The 19,871-nt window shown below is 41.2% G+C and overlaps 4 protein-coding genes across 8 annotated transcripts; all 4 read right to left on the bottom strand.

The window, feature by feature from the left end:
* Nucleotides 1-10,044, bottom strand: LOC6496949 (E3 ubiquitin-protein ligase Ufd4). The gene is made up of 7 exons (XM_014905955.3): nucleotides 9,889-10,044; nucleotides 8,751-8,786; nucleotides 8,424-8,563; nucleotides 6,443-8,349; nucleotides 6,172-6,390; nucleotides 546-6,111; nucleotides 1-345 (listed from the first exon to the last, which is right to left on the bottom strand). Exons 3-7 carry the CDS (start codon nucleotides 8,561-8,563, stop codon nucleotides 63-65), a joined length of 8,115 nt encoding a protein of 2,704 aa, XP_014761441.1. The 5' UTR covers nucleotides 8,751-8,786; nucleotides 9,889-10,044; the 3' UTR covers nucleotides 1-62.
* Nucleotides 10,045-10,167: 123 nt separating this feature from the next.
* Nucleotides 10,168-12,409, bottom strand: LOC6496946 (heart- and neural crest derivatives-expressed protein 2). 2 transcript variants are annotated; one of them, XM_032455535.2, is made up of 5 exons: nucleotides 12,178-12,409; nucleotides 12,027-12,070; nucleotides 11,874-11,963; nucleotides 11,627-11,782; nucleotides 10,168-10,326 (listed from the first exon to the last, which is right to left on the bottom strand). In XM_032455535.2, exons 1-5 carry the CDS (start codon nucleotides 12,266-12,268, stop codon nucleotides 10,246-10,248), a joined length of 462 nt encoding a protein of 153 aa, XP_032311426.1. In that variant the 5' UTR covers nucleotides 12,269-12,409; the 3' UTR covers nucleotides 10,168-10,245. The 2 variants fall into 2 exon arrangements, with proteins under 2 accessions (XP_032311426.1, XP_032311425.1); XM_032455534.2 differs by having other exon boundaries at nucleotides 11,874-12,070.
* A 185-nt stretch (nucleotides 12,410-12,594) lies between these two features.
* On the bottom strand, nucleotides 12,595-17,015 carry LOC6496947 (ubiquitin carboxyl-terminal hydrolase CYLD). Of its 4 annotated transcripts, none has more exons than XM_014905953.3 (11): nucleotides 16,929-17,015; nucleotides 15,869-16,035; nucleotides 15,592-15,815; nucleotides 14,653-14,884; nucleotides 14,416-14,591; nucleotides 14,199-14,353; nucleotides 13,920-14,138; nucleotides 13,626-13,860; nucleotides 13,423-13,564; nucleotides 13,166-13,362; nucleotides 12,595-13,098 (listed from the first exon to the last, which is right to left on the bottom strand). In XM_014905953.3, the coding sequence occupies exons 2-11, from the start codon at nucleotides 16,021-16,023 to the stop codon at nucleotides 12,905-12,907; spliced, it is 1,929 nt and encodes a 642-aa protein (XP_014761439.1). In that variant the 5' UTR covers nucleotides 16,024-16,035; nucleotides 16,929-17,015; the 3' UTR covers nucleotides 12,595-12,904. The 4 variants fall into 4 exon arrangements, with proteins under 4 accessions (XP_014761439.1, XP_001963080.1, XP_044571890.1 ...); XM_001963044.4 differs by having other exon boundaries at nucleotides 16,801-16,975; XM_044715955.1 differs by lacking the exon at nucleotides 16,929-17,015 and adding an exon at nucleotides 16,559-16,774.
* Nucleotides 16,929-19,766, bottom strand: LOC6502405 (titin). Its single transcript, XM_001963045.3, has 2 exons — nucleotides 19,134-19,766; nucleotides 16,929-19,068 (listed from the first exon to the last, which is right to left on the bottom strand). Exons 1-2 carry the CDS (start codon nucleotides 19,143-19,145, stop codon nucleotides 17,653-17,655), a joined length of 1,428 nt encoding a protein of 475 aa, XP_001963081.1. The 5' UTR covers nucleotides 19,146-19,766; the 3' UTR covers nucleotides 16,929-17,652.
* Between the last annotated feature and the right edge of the window lie 105 nt (nucleotides 19,767-19,871).

Raw genomic sequence — 19,871 nt, 5'->3', positions numbered from 1 at the left:
TAAGTTTTAAATAACAAAAGGCTCAAATTTTATTAACTTTAATATTGAGTACAATAAATTTTTTAATTTAAGTGAAACCCCTTCTCTTTAGTAGCTGTTAACAGGCGTTCTTTCATTATTTCTTCAGTTGGGTAGTCTGGAAGCTTTAAATAGTGCACACAGGTGTTCACGGATGGATAGCTTCCAACGCCAGCATCCACTTTCCGAACGACTGTCAGTCTGGGATGTAGGTTGGCGAGTCCTCCCGGCGGTAGGCTACTGCACCCAGTTGTGAATTGCAGGAAAGCCTTTCTCTCATCACCCGACATGCTTAACAAAACGTTAACAAAGCGTAGAAAACCGGGGCTGAAAATATATATTTTTATATTATATTAATAATAAAATAAAATGTTTCAGGAAATGTTTGTGTGGAACCCTAACAAGATCTTCTCTTATCTTAACAGAAGTTAAAAACAGTGTGTATACCATATATACTGCCATTAATAAATGGTTTAGCACTCTCTAAATTAAATTCTCTCTTAAACTAAAATAAATAAGAAACATACCTGTCTTTGTTATAGCCAAGTTTTGGTTCTGTATAGGATATAATATCCTCTCGGCTCCAATGTGGAAACTGCTCGCCACAAATCATCATTCGGGCTTCTGCGGGCGTAAATGCTGCCAATTTTTTGAGGGGGAATACTTCGTTGAACCCATCACTGAATGCCTTCATCTGCTGGGCAATTCCGTCTTGCAAAATGAAATTCATAAGCAATTCACAGTATGCTTCCAGGTTGTTTATATCCACGTTCACGGCTGATCCGTTCGGCATCAGCTCGGCCTGGGTATATCCATAAACGGAGGAGCTCGGCAGATACGTGAACGTAAGTGCCAGATCCTCCAGAGATACCTCCAATCCATTCTGAGTGTGGAGCTTCAGCTCGTTGATTAGTTCCTGTTTCTTTTCGGCGCTCAAGCTGTCGTCGAAATCGATGGACTGTTTGCGCATTAGTAGGTTCTGCAGCTCTTGCAGGAATTGGTAGCGAGTCGGGTCGATTTCCTTTAGGTTTTCCAATGACAGGATTCCTCCAAAGATGTTGGACTTATTACAATCAGTCCTCAGTAGCTTAGTGCAGGTGTCTAGCAGGTCGGATTCCTCCGACACGACAGAGAGATCGCCATTTCGCCTATCCGAAATAACTTTTTGGAGATTACGTGAGAAAACTTTGTTATGACAGAGCAACTGGAGAAAAGATGTCGACAAGGGTATGTCTACTAAGCGCATATCCTGCAGGACTTTCGCAACGAAAACGCCAAAGAACCAGAAATACTTTAGTACTTTCTCGCATGCTTCCGTATTCTGTGGCAGGGGAGCGGGGAAGAGACCGTGTTCTCTGCGGTTCACATAGTACCCGACGGGCTTTGGACTTCCTTCAACCGGGTCTTCGGGGCTTTCGGCGTCTTCGCCCAGTTGGTCGTCGCACAGCCACATACACAGGTCGGATCGTTGGATCTCGGCAGCTACCAGGGCGTAGAACTCCAGAGTGGGCCCCAAGCCAGTGCCTTCTTCGTCCAGGAACTCCACCTCGAGCACAGACTTCCTGTTGCAGTGCGTTTTCATAACCTGCATGGCCCACTTCAACAAGTCCTCGTTTCGCGGCACCTTAACTCGCTCGTGCTTCAGCCGCCCGATTCGGAAGTCGTGGTCATCGCGGCGTGGGCTCATGATGGGCACCCTTTGCCTCTCCAGCGTCACATCCCGCTGCGACTGGAGGCAAACAATGCTGCGCGATGCTCCAAACGAGGTGCAGTTGAAGTACAGCTGGCGGGTCTCGAAGGGAAAGAGGAACGGGCAGGACTGGTTGAGGTTTTCGCACCAGTTGGGCAGGGCGTTGCTGGAGAGAACCAATGGATCTTGAATCTGCTGCTGCAGCTTGTTGGTTATCTTCTTGCTGATGAAGAGATCTTCGGACAAGAGCGGACCAGGATGGTCCTTGCCATCTAACTCGATTTCGCTCTGATTGAGGGCATTGATTTGGGTAAGCAGCTCCAGCACATCGTCGACGGAGCACAGATTATTGTCGGCCAGGTTGAAGCCAATGTGCATCGGGGAGTTGGGCGACAAAGTCGAAGCACCGCTCTTTGATGAAACATCCGGCGTTTGAGGGAACTCCTCGGGCTCCTGGGCCTCTGGCGAAACTTCCCGGTATACAATTGTATACGTGGGCTCCCATATTTTCCGGAACTTGTCTACTTTATTCAGTTGGCTGCACTGGAGCAGCTCCTGGACGGCTCTGAAGATAGTCCAGTCCGTGTTGTTCAAATCGATTTCTACTTCAGGAGTGCCTCCGATTCCGGGACCTCGTAGCTTCAGTCCCAGCAGAGGCTGCTCAATAGTCTCGTTTCCGCTCTGCTGGGGCTTTGGCGGCTCCACTCCTATAGCAGGAAGTTCCAGATCTGACGTTTGGTTGACATTTGTGCGGCCAGGTCGCGGGTCAAATGCGGGTATCAGGGCCGAAAACTGCCTCTTGAGGACAAACTCGTCGTCCCACGACTTGCGCTTGGTCACTCCCACCAGACGGTTCTCCAAGGCCTCGTCGTCCATGAAAGTCAGGAGGTTCCGGGAGACCATTACTTGGAGCAGCGTATTTCCCACCTCCTCATACTCATCCTCGTTCTCCTCCTCATCGTTGTCCTCGTCGATGTCGTCCTCATCGTCCAAATCTCCCAGCATCGCGGGAGCCCTGCAGCTCTCCAAGAAGTCCTCCAAAGAGACCTGCTCACTGTCGCTTGATGTGGAGGTTAAGCTCATAGTCAAGGTATGATTAATGGTGGAAGCGGACTGCTGTCCGGCTGAGGTGTTTGTTGGATTCGAGGGAGTGATGTTTTCGCTGTTATTAGAGGATAAACTGGGGTAGCTTTGGGCGGTGCTAAGTAGCCCAGAATGGAAGTTGCTCGACAGCGCCAGCTTCACCAAACTGGTCACAGAGTGTCCGAGGAACGAGCCCGACGGGTTCTGGTCGCCGTGCTCATTCACATTCACATCGGCGTTCATGATCTGATTTTCCTGTATATTGGTGCCTTGGGAAGTCCGACGGCGGGCGATCGCAGCAAATGTCTCCAGCAGTCCGGTGTGGGTTGCCACCTCCGAAGTGGACGGCACCTCCGATGCCGAAGTCGTGGTCAAGTTGGGAACGCTTATGCTCATCTGGCTCGGCACAGAAACACTCTCGCCCGTAATTTGCTGGTCTTTGATGTCGACAATGGACAGAACCGCATTCGGCTGCTGTGCCGGCTTCAATGTAACACTGGATTTCTTGATATTCTTTCCGGGGTAGTCCTCACCAGGGGCTATGATCTGTTTTTCATTTGCGTTTTCGGGATTCACTGTTCCCTGGGCCTTTGAATGCTTCTTAATGCTGGTAGCTGGGTTTGTGCTCGGCAACGGGAAGGTGTCTGTGGCCAAGATATTGTTGGAATTGTTTCGGATCATGTCCACACCATCGCGCATTTTGTCGATCATTTCGAGAGCCTCGGTCGAGAGTTGCGTGACCTGCTGGCAGGCAGCCGCACTTGATGTTCGCAGATTTGCCAGCAACTCCTTCGATGTCTTGTTGACCGAGTTGTTGGCGTTCGTCTTGTTGTTCTCCTCGATGTTCGATATGTTCTTGATATCGCTCTCCCGCGGCGAGGCGCTCTGGGCATCGGCAATGGCCAAGCTCTGTCCACCAGCCACGTTCTCCTTGCTGACCGACGAAATGGTTCCGCAAATATTTTCCTTCGACAGTTCCGCCAACGACAGATTCTCCGAAATGGTGGCTAGGTCAGACACAATACTAGAGTTGATGGCTGGCATCGAGTTGTTGATGGCAGACAAGTCTGATATGTGCTCCAAGTCGCGACTCAGTGGCGAGGGGCCACTTATGTTGTCCTTATGCATTTGGCTGCTGCCAGACTCCTTGTGCTTGTTGCGAATTTCCCTCGAGGAGGATGAGTTCATAGCCAGTTGGTTTGAGATTATCTGGGTCTTGGCCGAGGCGAACACGTTCTCGGCAATCGTCTCCACGGCCTGCTTCCAAGCGAGATTATCCGCCGAAACGGTCTGGTTTGATGCTCCCTCGGAGTTTTGGGTCTTTTCGGTCGCTTCCGGCAGCGATGGCGTCGAGCTCGACTTGCGCGATGTTAGTGTGTTGGTCTTGTCACCAACTTTAGTCGTCGTGCTACTCGGCACAATCGATGTCGGATTTCCCTCGAATATGGACAGATACTCGCAGTCTGCCAGTTTCAAATCGTACTTGCCATCCGCTCCCATTCGATAGGAGTTCCTCACGCCATGGTCCCACTTCACATCGATCCAGCCGTTGTGAATTTCCCCTGTAATGGTTCCCTCGCCGCATCCATCCTGATCCTCCCAACGCCAGTCAACGCCCCGAATCACCTTGGCCCCGGTGGTCATGTGCTTCAGCTGAGCCCGAATCTGCCGCCTCTCGCGTCTTATCTTCGCCTCCGCCTCCTTAACGCTCTTGCCAATGTCATCGGCAACTCCCACAATACGCCCGTAGATCTCAAATCCACTCAGACTCAAGTAGTGCGTCTGACCGGAAGCGTTTCGGCCGTTCTGCTGGATCCTTATGTGGCGATACCTCTGCGAGTCGTCTTGCGGACAACTGATGGGCCAGGTGGCGGTGCTGCCGGGATCAACAAGGCTCTTGTCGTCCACGTGGGTGCTCAGAGTCGTCCAAACTATGCCGTCTTTGGAGCCCTGCAGCAACCAATTCCTCAGGGCCGACCGAGCATATCCGCGAGCATGTCGCAGGGAATAGGCCGTGGGTATGATGTAGACACCCAAATCGATGGCGAACCAAGCCTTCTTATTATCCTTCGTGTGGCAATTGAGCGAGATACTATCGCGCGACAAAATATCCTCCAGCTTGCCGTACGGCAGTGTCTTACCCTCGGAACTGGTGACTTGCACCAGCCCGTATTGTGCTGGGTTGACCCAGTCGCAGGTTTTCGCATTGGAGCCAATGTAGAAAATCAATCCTTCTTCGTCGAAATCGAACGAATGTGAAAAGACAGTACCCGGCTTGTGGTCTCGTATTTTTTTCAAGTAAAAGTAGGTGGAGCGATCCAAGTCGTACCACTGCTTGGCCACCATTTTCAGAAGGTACTTGGAAAGCTGTGCGACTGTGGCGAGTGGTTCCATTTTCAGGGTCCTACCCGAGCGGTCGAACAAAGTGGTTTCGCAATCCGCCCGCTCCAACCGGAATCGCAGTCGCTTTTGCAGAATCTGCAGACTGTAGCCAGTGCACGGCGAGTCGTACAAGTATACCGGCAACTTTTCGGTGCTCTCCAGAACCGAGACTAGTTTCTGAATGAGAATACTAGCTGTGCTCTTTGTCCTGGGCTTATTCGATGCCGATTCGCCATTGTCCTCCAGTATGCACTTTCTAAAAACGGCCACCCGTTGCTTTTGCATTTTGTTTCGCTTGCCGCGTGGCGAGTTACTCTCCCAGGGATTAACCGACAAAACTGCCACCAGCGCCTGTACTAGGCCCGATGAGTGCATCTCGTAGGCGCTGACGACCCCGTCTTCGTGAATAAGTTGCGACAGCTTGGTCAATGCGCTGGACAGAGTGGTGTCCCAGCCACCATTGGGAGCCATGTTCTGTTCCTCAAACGACGTCTCTATTTGCTTCACGATATCCGTCAGCACGGTAACGGCTCCCCGTGGAACTGTCTGAGCCGATTTGAAGTACTTGTTGTAGATTTCGCGCGACAAATTGCGCACCTGGAACTTCTGCCCCTCCGTCTTGGACTTGTTCCGCTTCTTCTTCGCCGTAGACCAGCCGGAGGCGAAATCAGGGCCAAGAACTGTCTCGGCCGTGAAGGTGTGCTTCGTTCCCCTGTTGCTCTCAAAAATGAAGCCGGGAAGATCATCTTGCAACACTGTCACCTGGTGGCCCTCTGTATTATGAATCTGCAGCTGATTGGTTTTGTGAGACTGGAGGACCCAGTTGCCAACCACTAATCGGAGAGCACTTGCAGTGGGCAGAATGGGCTGTGACACAATTCCGGTTATTACACAGGATCGAGCACGCATTAGTTTTTCCAGAAACTCTCCTCGATTTTCTGCAACGACAAAGAGTATGAATAAAAATAGTATATATCAGGGAGATCAGTCTATCATACCGGAACTGTCATTTCCGTTTTCTGGGCTTCCACTAGAATACATTGTGGCCAACTTTCCATCGATGATAAAGCGGAACCATCCATTAGAGCCGTTTGAGAGCTCCAAAGCCACGGAATCCGACCAGACATAAAGGCAGTCGCGCCCACGGCAAATGCTCCATTCCCGCCAATGGTAAGGCTTACCTTGTAGGATCTCTTTTGCATCCTCCATGGGATCATCTGAAGGAAGAAGTTACAGAAACAGAAGAGTAAAGATATATGTGTACTATACCTGAAGTAGATCTTGGAGCGACCACAGCGCTAGTCGAGGATCTTATTGTAGGAGATGACTCATCCTGGCTTCCCTGCGCATACACATCCTCAGTATCGGTGTCCATCAGAGCTTGGACCTTTGCAAACACTCCCAGCCTGGCAAAATGGTCCAGGAATTCCTCTTGTGTCTTACACATGATTTCCTCAATAATGTTTAAAACAATTAAGTGACCATCGTCATCGTCCTCGTTGTCTAGGACACTGGCGACTACCTCGATAAGCAAGTTTCCGCCGTTGTGGGCCGATGTTGAGGCAGCATCTTCGCTGTAACCGGACTCACTGAGACTCTGGAGCACCGTGGGGTACGCGTACTGAACGATCTTTTTGATTAAAGCCAGACTGGCTCGCCGCACACTTCCCAGCATGGAGCCCAGGAACGTGCGACAGAATATGGGCAAGAGCAGTTTTAAATAAATAGGTGCCATTTCAGGATCCCCTCGGGGCTCCATCAAGGTATACTTTTTCCCATCTTTGTTAAGCAGCGAGTGATCTGGGGACATCCACTCCCCCGGCGACTGCAGAATGGCTGCCACTTCTCTATGCCCATCGTCGAGACGTTCGCGTGCTTTGTCCAATGGTGTCTTGCCATCCTCATCCCGGAGATCCGGGTAGGCTCCGAACTTGAGCAGGATTTTGGCAATGGCCGGCCGACCAAAGCAGGCGGCATAATGCAGCGACGAACTGCGCTGGCCCTTATTAACATCTGCACCCTTTTCGCAGAGATACTCCACCATTTCCAGAGTACCAAACGCCGAGGCCCAGTTGAGAAGAGTTTGTCCCACGTCGTCCATGCAGTTGACGTCTATTCCGCCCGTTTCAATGGCCTCTCGCAAAGCCTCCGAATCCTTGGATCGAATGCAATCGATAAGCTGACGATGGGTTCTATCTGTGTTGGTGTTGTTTCGCCTGGGACGTGGCGCCAGCTGACCTTGGTTGGGGTTGCTGCTTCCTCGATTTAACGCCTGTCGGCCCTCAAAGAGAAGCAATAGCAACAGATCCGCAAATCGCATGCAATCCAATACACATCGTTCGTCGCCCTGCAAAGCTCTTTCAATGGCGTCGGCCAACTGCGATCGCAGAATGTCGTGGGTGATCGATGGGGAACCGCGGCACAGTGTAGACAATAGCGAAATGGTGGTGGATATTGATTGCGGGGATGCAGCTGCTTCAGATGTCTTCACTTTGTTGGCGTTGGGGGCGACTGCAGCTCCGGCCACATTCTCGTTTATTGCATCAGCGGGCAAGCTAGCGTTCGCCGACGTATGTGCGTTTCCTCCAACACTCCTCAAGCGGTTCAATAGTTCAGTGGTCAAGCCGTACTCAGCCAGCGGTGCTGGGTCCACCCACTTTCGCGTGAAACGATCTGCCACTGAGGCGAAGCACTTGAGCGCCCCATCTGACACCATAGTGTCCTCGTGCTGCAGCAGAGTGCTCAAACTCTCGACGCAGTTCTGGATGCAGGGTGTGTTTGGCTCCACTTTGGTGCACAGACGCGATACCACCGACATCGACGAGTGCAGGGTGTCCTTGTGCACCTGCGATCCACAGTCGCGAATGAATGTCAGGACACAGTTGAGGCCACCACCCTCGAAGACGGCACCTGCCTCCCGGGTGCAAATTAGCTCCAGTACCTTGATGCATTGCTCGGCCAAGTCGCGGGAGGTTCGCGATGATAGGTCCGCAACCACCAAGTGATTGCAAATAGCCTTAATGGCACCATCGATCGAAACAATCCGCCTGGTGCACTCGGCCGACACGTCCAGGTAATAAGTGATCGCTCGCGCAGTAACCTCGAGCACATTTTCGGGGGCAAGCTCATCCAGGAATATCTTGCAGAGCGCTGGCAAAAATGTGCGAGGAGGACAACTATAAGACGGGAGAAGAAATGGAAATAAGTGAACAAAGGGGCGTACGAAAATTGACGTGTCACTTTCGGGTACCTTTCGAAGCACCGATCTACATTATCAGACATCAAGAGCAGCATGCACAGCTGCTCCAGGGCAATCAATTGCATGTCTCTCTCGTCTCCTTGTCCCATGGACAACCATTCCAACAGCGTCTCGGGGTCGACATCGCCCATCTGTAATGTAAACAAGAGAATTTTGAATATTGTTTTTTAAGCAATGACTTGTAGGAAAATTTTCGTAATGACAACTAGGACACACAGTTGAAAAAAAAAATATCCGCAGTGCGCACTTGTTGCAGTCTAATTTTTTAAATTAAAAGCAGTTATTTAAGTTAAGTTATGATGAACAATTTTCACTTACCGCAAATCAAATTTGATTACAGTTCCTTATCTAAAACTGAAAAATAAAATTACACATCATAAGTATTATTTATTATTTAATAAACTTTTTTTTTTTAAATTGATTTCTCAGTCCAAGAAACATAAACCCAAGGCCGTTGGATAAACTTAAAAACTCAAGTTCGGTTGCTAGGCACTTGGCTGCCAACAAACAAACACTCATTGGTTTACTCAAACTAGTAAATGGATACCGTTTTCTGCCAATTCAATAATTTATCCAATACATAAATAGAACTTGTTTTCTTATCAGAAATAGGCAATGGAAACATGTGATTCAGATGGGTTTTTATTTTGATTAGAAGGGAGTTTGTCTAAAACATACATATTATTTTATTTTTTTTTTAACTATCTTATAGTTTTCTTAAAGATTACAATTTATATATTTATGCACATATTTGCTGCGTAAAATTTATTTGAGAAAATATAGAACGTGGAACAAATTCTGATGTGGGTGCTACAAAAACTGCGTTTTATTTAAAATTAGTTGGTGTATTTTTATTCTTTCTTCTAAATTAAGCCTTACCTAATGACAATTTTGATATTTTTTCCCTAATAATACTTAAGAAATAATTAAAACCACAAAATATACATACATACATACATATGTACGTGGTACCATTACATACATTCTTTTCTATTGTTTTTTTTAGAAGAAATTTTCCAATAAGGTTTGTCGATTGAAAGCACCTGCCTAAAGTGGTTTTTCTTTTCAGGATCTATCCCAGGATTTTCCTCCAACTTTTAGGGTGTAATTAGTGGAGATAGTTAGTGAAAACAAACGGTCCAAAAATTCCTGCTGATGTGCGTAAGATGACTCCTACACTTTTTCTTATCAGCTGTGTATGTATGCATATTATATGTACATGAGCGCCTTGTAAGCCCCATTAAATCGCATAAAAGTGCCTCCATAAGCAGAGCTAACTACTGCACAGTTACATAAAATCGAGACTAACGTTAATAATGGTCAACGATATAGTATGTATGTGTAAATTTCACAATATACCAACACAAAAACATGTGTAATTGTCATTTTTTAGTCACACGAACGATGCCTTCTCACGACTTGATTGCTGGCCCAGTTTTGTGCGTCAGCTTCGTACCTTTTTAGCATTATATTTTCGGTGTAGCCAATGAGTGCAGTAATCTTCACTTGTAACCAATTTAATTCAGTTTTGTAACAATTTTCAATGCTTGCACTATTTTTCTTCTTTTCACTAGAGGTGGCAAAATGGCGATAGAAGCTCGGATGGCGTTTATCGATAAACGTCCACATCGCTACCGCCCTCTGCCGGCCGGAAATTTATCGGTTACTTTATTTGCCTTATTTAAAAGTCAATATAAAATTTAACCAGTTTGACAAGATATGAATAAAACAGCCATTTATTAATCGTATATTTATTGTTTCCTATAGATTATTAATTAAGAAACATTGGTAAAATTTAGTTCAATATGGAATATTAATTTTGTTCTGGAATAAGCTCCGAAGCCCAAACATCTTGCGGCCAACCTGTACGGCCTTTAGTCGATAAGGGAACATTCTGAAAAAAGGAAAAAAAAAAGTTCATAAATATTTAGTAGCAATTATTTTTCATTGATTCATTCTAATGGTAACCTGTACACAATTTTCGGTTGTGTAGGTATTTTTGTTTAGAACTAGCACCCACAAATAGAGAACTAGAAAGTAAACAAAAAGGTAACACGTGCACGGAAGTACTATTGAAACACTTTAAAAGAGTATTTTGAGATGTAGATCGGGACTTGAACAAGTATTAGGTTGCTTTTCTTACTGCCGAAAATTATAAGATAGAATCGTTGTCTTCATTGTATTATTAAAGGTGGTAACGGTATTCCTCATATAAAAAAATGAATAAACTTTCAACATAAAAAATAAATAATTTTGTATGAAAATTGTGCCTACAGCTTTATAAATAAAATCATCCTGTCTGATCTAAAAATTGTTTTATGATTCAATGTCTCAATTATACTCTCCGGCATTTCTTTCCCAGGCAAGTGTTCTTCAAAAGCACTTGATTATTCAAACCCTTAATGGATTATATATTTTTGATGCAGCACTTGGGCACTTTTGTTCTTGCGCCTGGAAATACATTCGTATCTGCCACCAGACCAGATTGCCCTATTAAGCTAATGGTTCAAGGCCCACCCCCTTAAATGGTGGGAAAGCATGGATTATCAATTACGGCTGCAAGTGTCTGCGGTTTAGCACTCCCTAAATTGCAAAATAAAAACAAAATTACCGACGGGTCAACTGTCGATTTCCAAAATTGGCTTACATGAAGTTGTACTTTAATTAGGAAATTTCCGAGGGGAAGCAGAAGAACTTAATGATTTCTGTTTCCGATGTATCCGAATAAACAAATATAAATGTTCTCTTTTAAAGTCAAGTGCTATTCTTTTTTTTTGTAAACAATCGTTTGAGAAACACACCCCAAGTTGAGTTGGAAAAAAAAATATTCTAAAATTCAAAACTTTTGAGGCAAAATTACGGGATTTCCAATTGAAATCTAATTGATTACGAAAATTAATTTACATAAATATTAACTTAATGGTGTAGAAAACAAAACGCCCCCGATTTATGAGTATATGCAAGAAGTATCATCTGTTTATCTTCATTTTTCTATAGTATCAACAAAACCATAGATTAGAGCTGTATTTCTGTTCAAAAATAAAATTATACCTTAAAAAATCGTTAAAGATTTCTTTAGAAACAAATTTAAGCCAAACTTACACCCGACGGGAATCATGGATAGAAATGGAAAAAGCGACGGAAACTTAATTTAAATTGTTTAAATTTTAAAGATATATAGTGACTTTTCTTACTTGCATTTCTGATTTCAGGCATTGTTTCTTTTCGCTACACAATTTTCTGCTTAACGGCTTGAGCTCGGCTCGGAACCCGCCTTTGGGATCTTGATCGCCATCAAGAACATTAACCAAATAGTTGATATACAAGATGGCCAGTTTTAGGGTTTTTATCTACAAAAATATAAAAACATATGGCTTCATATATATTATCCTTTTTAGATTTCTATAAAAAACACTTGTATTTAATCTATTTTTTAATTACCTTTGACAGTTTAGTATCTGTAGGAACGTTGGGAATCTTTTCTCGAAGATAGGAAAACGCATTGTTTATACTTTGAGTTCGTCTTCTTTCCTTTTTGTTTGCAGTGTTTCTTTTTTTAATAGTTCGTATATTTGAGGTTGGCAAATAACTAACCTGATTTGTATTAAAAATATGATGCTGTACCGGACTTTCAGAGGCTGAAATAATTTTGAATCAAATTTAATATCGGATTTAAGACTTCTACAACAAAATTAAAAACACACTCAGTTTTGTCTACTTTTTTAGTCACTGTTTGAAGAATTACATTTTAAGTCGAAGATTGTAGATCCATTATACACCGAGTTATAATACATTGGTGAATATTCACGCCCCACAAAACTATTATTTTTCGACATTTTTTAAGGTATATTTTTAAGATTTAAAAATAAATTTCGCGACTAGAATTAAACATTTTCGCAGCTAAGAATAATGATAAGATTTTCTTTGCTGTCTGGGAAGTAACTGAATAACTTTTCCGACTGATGAGTGAGTTTCTCTATGCCTGGGCCAGCACATCCTCCCCCAATATTAACCAATGGGAGACGTTGAGTTCCATTATCTGTTTCCACCAATAGTGAGCATTGAAAGTATAAACAGTCACGTTCATAAAAATAATGTTTTTTGTTATTCAAATTTAAAATATCCTTACGGATGAAGGAGAGAGAAAATTTGTCAGGTTTATTTAAAATATATCATCTTTATTTTTATTTCATCTTTCTTTATTCGGTTCTAATATTATGCACCTTGTTGTATACGAGAAACAACACATTTTATTACATATGCGATGCGTATACACACACTGTAAATATGTTTATAATTTAATGGTATAAATTTCTTTTGTTTCGATTTAAATGAAAAGTTAATCAGTTTATATCAGAACTTCTAAACACAAGGATCTTGTTCCCATAAATATTCGAGTTTAAATATGCTCAACATTTAAGTTTGTTACAAAAAATTTTATTGTACCCGCATTCATTATACATAAAATATTTCTAATGGTACATCATTATATCTGTGCTTTGGTACAGACACATATAGGCATCGCAAAAAATACGCTTAGCGTGTTCAGGTAATACTTTGTCGTTCGTTGAAGTTTCATTAATAGATCGCGCGCCTTCCTCCGAGAGCCATTGTGTTAATTCGGGAACGCAAGTTATTTCAGGTATATTGTATCCATTCTGTTCACCTGGAATAATAAACCAAAATTCGAAGTTGGTAATAGCGTTTACATTGATTTACAAAAGAACTTTTACCTTTTCTATCGGCCATAGAATCAAAAAAGCACCAAGGTGCATCAGGTCCTGAACCGGCCTTTACAAACGCCACATAGTGGGATGTCTCAATGCAAACAACGGCGAACAATTCCATGTAAACTCTTGGAGCATCCATATGGTCAGCCCTTTTTCTGTAATCCTTCGGCACCGAAATCTTTTTCGAAACGTGGTTATTTCTAAAACAATATATTTACAATGTTTTTAAGTAATTCAGTGATAAACATAATAATTAAAACCTTTTAGCGTGGGAGTGATTTAATTTAAGGCATTGGGGACAAAAGGAGGTACTTTCCAGTCCATAGCCAGATTGTAAATTTCCAAAGCAATCACGACATTCGTACTCAGCCAGTTTACCACAAATAAAGCATTGCCGAGGTGCTAAACAATAAAATGATTCATTATTTTTCATTTCCTATTTGAAAATAGTCTTGAAACATACAGTTTTCAATTATATCTGTCACTTCCAGCACTTGCGATGGCAAAATTCTGGGATACATTTTGTAATTTTTCCCGAAACGAGGCATCTGGATAATAAAACAAGAGGGAACCTCCTTGAGTTTAATGTCCGATGAGTGAAAACTTTGCTCAAATAGTTGCTGAACGCTCGGAAACGTTAACTTTTCATCCTTTTCCACAAAGAGCTGATAGAAATATGAATCTTGTCCTGAACTTAGCTAAAATTTCAATAATAATTACATTAAATATAACAAAAAACATTATCATAAAAAAATACCTTTAGAAAGGGTTCGACTTTCATTATTTGTGACAGTAAACTGTTAAGGAACTCCTCGGGATCTTTTTCTTCGCAGGTAAGGCCGCTGACGGAGCTAAGCTGATCTAGAAGCTCACGCAGTTTCATAACGCGATCTGATCGCACAAAAACATTTTTTCGCAGCGGATTGACGATTTCGTCGCGCAGCACTTTTTGGACCTCACTATAATTTCGAATGTCCTTTAATAAAAAACAAAAATAATTTTAGATGTAGCAAATATTCAAATAAACAAAACTTACTTGTGGTCCCGGTTGTCTATACAATATTGAATCGAAAACACTTGTGAAAGTAAACATTGAAAACAAGGTTGCATCAAGATAGCACGAATTATGATGTCCTTGGATTCCTTTGAATTTTCCACAAATACTCGACAGCTCCTCAGAGTTATGTATCTCTAATAAAGAAATATTCATTAAATATTATTTGGGGATATATTTTTTGATAATAGGCACTTACCCAAAGGTGGGACTGATCCATAAACAGCCGGGCAGTCCGCGACGCCAAACTTCTTTGCTTGGTTATTAGAAACTTTGTTCACCGTGTTACTGGTATCCACATCAGCAAATCGGCGGTCGGCTGTGCACTTATTTGCTGGCACAAAAACAGCCCGACCATCTTGGCACGTAAATAGGCTATAAAAAGAAATCGAATTACAATCTATTAATGCTTCGTTGTATTTTTCACATTACATACCGAACCCCATTGTGTCTTCCATCTGAAGTTATCATACTCTTTAAGTTTGATTCGTCCTCAAGCTCAATTCCAACCAGTAAACTTTTAGATGCGCCAGGTGGGAAACCGATCCATCTTATGACGCCATACAGATCTTCACATACTACGGAATTGGACACTTCTACAAGGGATCCTATTGCCAGATCGGTGCCAGGAATTTCAACAAGGGACTGGTAATCATTAACAGTAAAACCTGGAATTAATTAAATAATAAAATTAATTAGCTTATCTGTATAAGCCTGGGAGGTGCACAAGTTGGTTGGATTCGATCTTTATCGAACGTACCAGGTTCATCGTCTACGGAATTAGTTGAATAAAATTCCAACACAGTGAGGGGAATATTGTGTGTATCGGAATCGGGGTAAAACGAATTATGGTAAAGATTCATTTTCAAAATAATAATTTCGTCTTAATTATTTATTTTAACACAAAATAATTCTTGAAAGATATGGAAAGACGACAAATAAAACTCCTCAAAAAACTGCAGAGCACTGATATTTTACGTGCCCGTAAATAGAATATAAGTATGTATCTTTGGCCGGCGATCTAAAAATAAATACACATTTGCCTTCGTGACGATTTTCAAGACTTCTACGAAAAAAACACATTTTACAAAACTTTAGTCGCACAGAAACATTCAAATTAACAACTTCGTCAGTGTGATGCCTAGATTTTGATACATTTTCTAATAATATTATTGAACAGCCAACCAATTTAAATTAATCAATTTATTTACCAATAAAACCAAGTAAGTACAAGAGGCAACCTTTCGCACCAAAATTTTCACTGAATGGGTTGCCACTAATAATTTTAAATATTCCCAAATACCTAGTGGTTCGATTGACGAAATATTTGAGGTGGAAATTAATGTATGTGTATTCATTTTGTATAAGTACTCACGTTGGAGTGGCTCTTCTGGTGCAATTTTTATGGAAATTGGGGACGCCGGTTTAACAACATCTTTATAATGTTTAATATCTTCGCTTATACTTGATTCGGCAGCCATTCTTGGCTTGTTGAGGATCATAGCTGCAGGACCTGCGTGCTTAGGCCAATTCTGCCCAAGAATATCTGCTAGATCCTGATGAGAACTGTCCACAGCACTGTGATGTGTCTCGGTATTTCTAAAACAAAATAAATTACTTTGTATCCTTCGGAAACGTGTCCTTTTACCTACTTTAGTATTCCATTTTTTTTATTTTGATTCCTTTTTGGGTAAGCATGGGGCCCACGGTCACTATCGGGATCATAGTTCTCCAGTGAGTCTCCAAACGTATTGGTAATGGTCAACTTTTTTTCTTTTTCTGTTTCATGATCGGATTTGGGATTCATTATTCCAGAAGGCTGCAAATTAAATAAGATTAAATAAATATTTAAAAGGAAATTTTTTTCAAATCAATTTGCATTATTAAAAATCCATTAAATATGTATTTTAAGCCGGAAATAACATATAAAATCCCTGACAAAAAAAATGTTTTAAAAGATACTGTTTGTAGCCGAAAACCTTTCTCAGATAAAATATTTATTTGTAAACAAAAAACAGCTGTTTGAGTATCTGGTCATACTACACAGTTGGCAGGCATTATTTATCAGACTTTTTCTATGGAAATTTACACGTTGCTGGAACAATTACAATTATTTTTACCGGAATTAATTCTAAAAATTAACATATTTATCTACATAGTAGTATTATGTACATGGTTTGATAATAACCTTTCAAAATTCACAACACAAGCTTATGGTACAACACAAGCTTTTGGAAGTTTTTAAAGTTCTGACGTGTTCTTTTCCTAGAAAAAAAGCTAAATTCTCTCTTCTAAATTCTAATTTTTATTTATTTAATTTAAGCACAAATAAGTTTGTTTACGTTTGCGTCGATTTTTCTATGTCGCTGGTAATTGTATGTATGTGTGTGTGTTTAGCACTGCAGTTTAATCTCAAATTGTTTTTTAGATGAATCATGTTTTTCATTTATGTTATCCACCCGATTAGAATTCTTTCCTATTTAAAACCACACTTTTCATAATATTACAAGCACTTTTTATTCTAGCTTATCGTTTTTGATAAAAACATGGGTTTTGTAAGCAATATTCTATTTTGTGAACATACTCAAAACAAAATATGCCAATTATTAAGGTTGAACTTGTGGGGAATTTATATGATAATATCTAAATAACTCAATTGCACTTGAATTTTATATATTTTAGGACAAATAATCAATTATTTCTGTGAAATACCCTTTATTATGGTGTTAACTTTATGTGTTGCCAGAGTTGCCAACGTGTGTTCACAAGAAAAAAAAACAGAGGAGGGTACAAAAGGGGTTAAGAACGAAAACGAAAAAGGGGAAAAACACTATAAAGATGAATCTTTCAGACTTTGGATAATACACCTCCTTTGAAATTTAAGCTTTCATTAGGAACATTTATAGATTTTTTATTAGGAACTTTTTATAGATAATTTATACTGCGCCGGTAACCCTAGATTATGATTCACATTGGAATTTTTTAAATTTTATTATATCAACATGTAACGTTGAGTTCGAAATCGACAAAAAGGCTATTTTTATAAAAAATAATCACAAAATTAATTAATAATACTTTCAAAAAGCTGTATAGGCAACAATGGACAGAACCTTTCTATTGTTATCGATTTTACGGTCGACACGAAATGGTGTGGGCAACTCTTATTGAAGTTTATAACGGATTTTTTTTCAAATTCAAACCAAGCTAATGGATTTTTGTTAAAACCATAATTTATTTGCTAAAAATATTAATATGAGTTACCCCAGATATTTTTATTTAAAGTGAATCAGCATTATTTTTATTTTCCAATAATATATATGTGACGATTTTTAAATGAACTTATCCTGTAACTTCATTAAACATAGTTACTTCTTGTCGCTAGTTAATATTTTTATCTAATTTATTCTATATCTTAAAATCTATAACAATAGTCTTTTTATTTCGGAGTGTCCTCTGCGGGAGCAGAGGGTACTGGTTCGACGTGAATGGGGCTTTGGAAAGACATGGGTTGGAGCTGGACAAAATGAAGTGGCAATGCAAAGGGTATCCCCCTAAATGCATTGGCTGATTCTTGAGGACTTAGGTCGAAACTTGAGCTATTGACGAATGGCGGCGCCGAATTGGCGGTATCCAGATCCTTGACAGTGATATTATGTGGAGTGGGACCCACCAGCTTCAGAGCCATAGCTTCCCGACCCGTCGTATCCTGCTCAATAGAACTCTTCGTTACGGGCTCGTGGTTAAAATGCGGAGATACTGGAGCTCTAAATTCCTCAGGCCTTGGCCTTGGCAATTCAAGTTCCTTGGGCTTGTAAAACCTATTGTAGTAGTTCGAAGGCAAGGTGGAAGCATCGTGTTCTCGGGGTGGTGGATGATCAAGCTCCATATTAAACTTGAACTCTTCGCCGTGATTATATTTTTCGAAAGGTGATGGCTCAAATTTATATGGCTCACTTGCTCGAATATAAATGGGAACCTTACGCTCCACTTCAACCTTGTATGGGACCGGTACTTTCTTTTCAAGTGGCACTGGGACTTTTATTTCCACAGGATATGGAACCGTTCGAAGTACGGGATACGGTTTTGGAACATGAACGATTTTTTCCACAACCTTCTCAACGACGTATGGTTTGGGAACCTGGACTGGCTTCGGAATGTGTACCACCTTTTCAACTATTTTTTCAATTGGTACATGAACTATTTTCTCAACCGTAACATTAACGAGCTTCGGAACATGCACAATTTTTTCCACAATTTTCTCTATGGGTACATGAACAACTTTTTCGACAGGATACGGCTGGGGTACTGTTTTGATGATCTCTTTTATGTGGTTGTGGTGATGATGATGGTGATGGTGCTTTATTTTAACTTTCATTCGCTTTTCCTCCTTCTTATTGGAATGATCCTTTTCGTTTTCATGAAGAATTGATTGTGTTCCGATTTGCTCAGATGCCTGGTACTGGCCATCGTCCTCTATATGTTCGTGTATTTCTTCAAAGGTATGATAATGTTTCGTTTCAGAAGTATCACCGTCCGTGTAACGAGGACTTATGTTTTTTCGACGAGCACTTTTAAATTTGTTTTTATGCCTTGTTATTTTTTCAGATGGTTTATGGTAGTTTTTCATTCCGCTTTTTGAAGTCACGTTTCGATCAGGCTCACGATTAAAGTGTTGGATGGGGAATTTTTCTGATCTTCTTCCGGTATTGTGCAAGGATATTTTTCCAAATTCAGGATAAGCCCAGCCATTACTTTCGGCAGGACTCGTTTTATTCACAGCATATGAATTACATTCCGCTGTCGATCTGAAGAATATTAATGGTATAATTATACATCCAGGAAATAAAGTAATCTGAAACGAAAATAAAAACCGTATTTATTATTTTAACGAAGGAGTAAGGACTCAGTATAACTTACTAATGGATTCATTCTAAAGGTATGTATTTGGGTATCCTGATTTCGTTTGATGTGGTTCGTTCACTATCTTTCACAGAAATGATTATTTGCCATTTGAAAAAGGCATTTATATGAGGATGAAAAATGAATGAAATTGAAAGTTCGACGTTTTTTTATTCTGCTTAGTGCATACACTACCTTAAAAAATTACTCTATACGATTTCTAAACTTAAATAATGGTTAGAAAAAAGAGACATTGTTATTAATGGCTATGATAATATTTTAATCATAAATTCATTCATTATTTAAATCATAACAACTCAAATGTAGTATCTTGAGTTAGGTTTATACCCGATTTGAAAAGGGAATGAAATGGTACAGGCAGAGTAATATTTTTTTACGATTGAAGGCCTTCGATCGCGTGACGACTTGGAGATGTGCTTGCACGGGTGTGCAAGAGCAACTTTTGTATAAATGTTTTAAATTTCTTTAGGTGAATATTTCAAAGAAGCTCATTTATGTAGCTATTAAAGTGCATTGAGCTCCAATTTACGGAAATGTAGTAGGTCTTATGTAATTTCCTATAGTATCCGCTCTTTGTTCAATAGTATTTCATTTTTCCGGACTCCCCTTTTTTAAAAGCAGAACAGGTTTAGGTAACAGATAAGACTATCAATTTTTTAATCAAAAGTACGCTGAAAGAACTGAGGGCTTTATTAATACGTTTTTGGTTTGTTTTTAGTCAATAAATCATCCATA

The sequence above is a fragment of the Drosophila ananassae genome, chromosome 3R (assembly GCF_017639315.1).
Source record: "Drosophila ananassae strain 14024-0371.13 chromosome 3R, ASM1763931v2, whole genome shotgun sequence".
Taxonomy (NCBI): Eukaryota; Metazoa; Arthropoda; class Insecta; order Diptera; family Drosophilidae; genus Drosophila; species Drosophila ananassae.
This window is presented reverse-complemented; position numbering and strand designations above follow the sequence as displayed.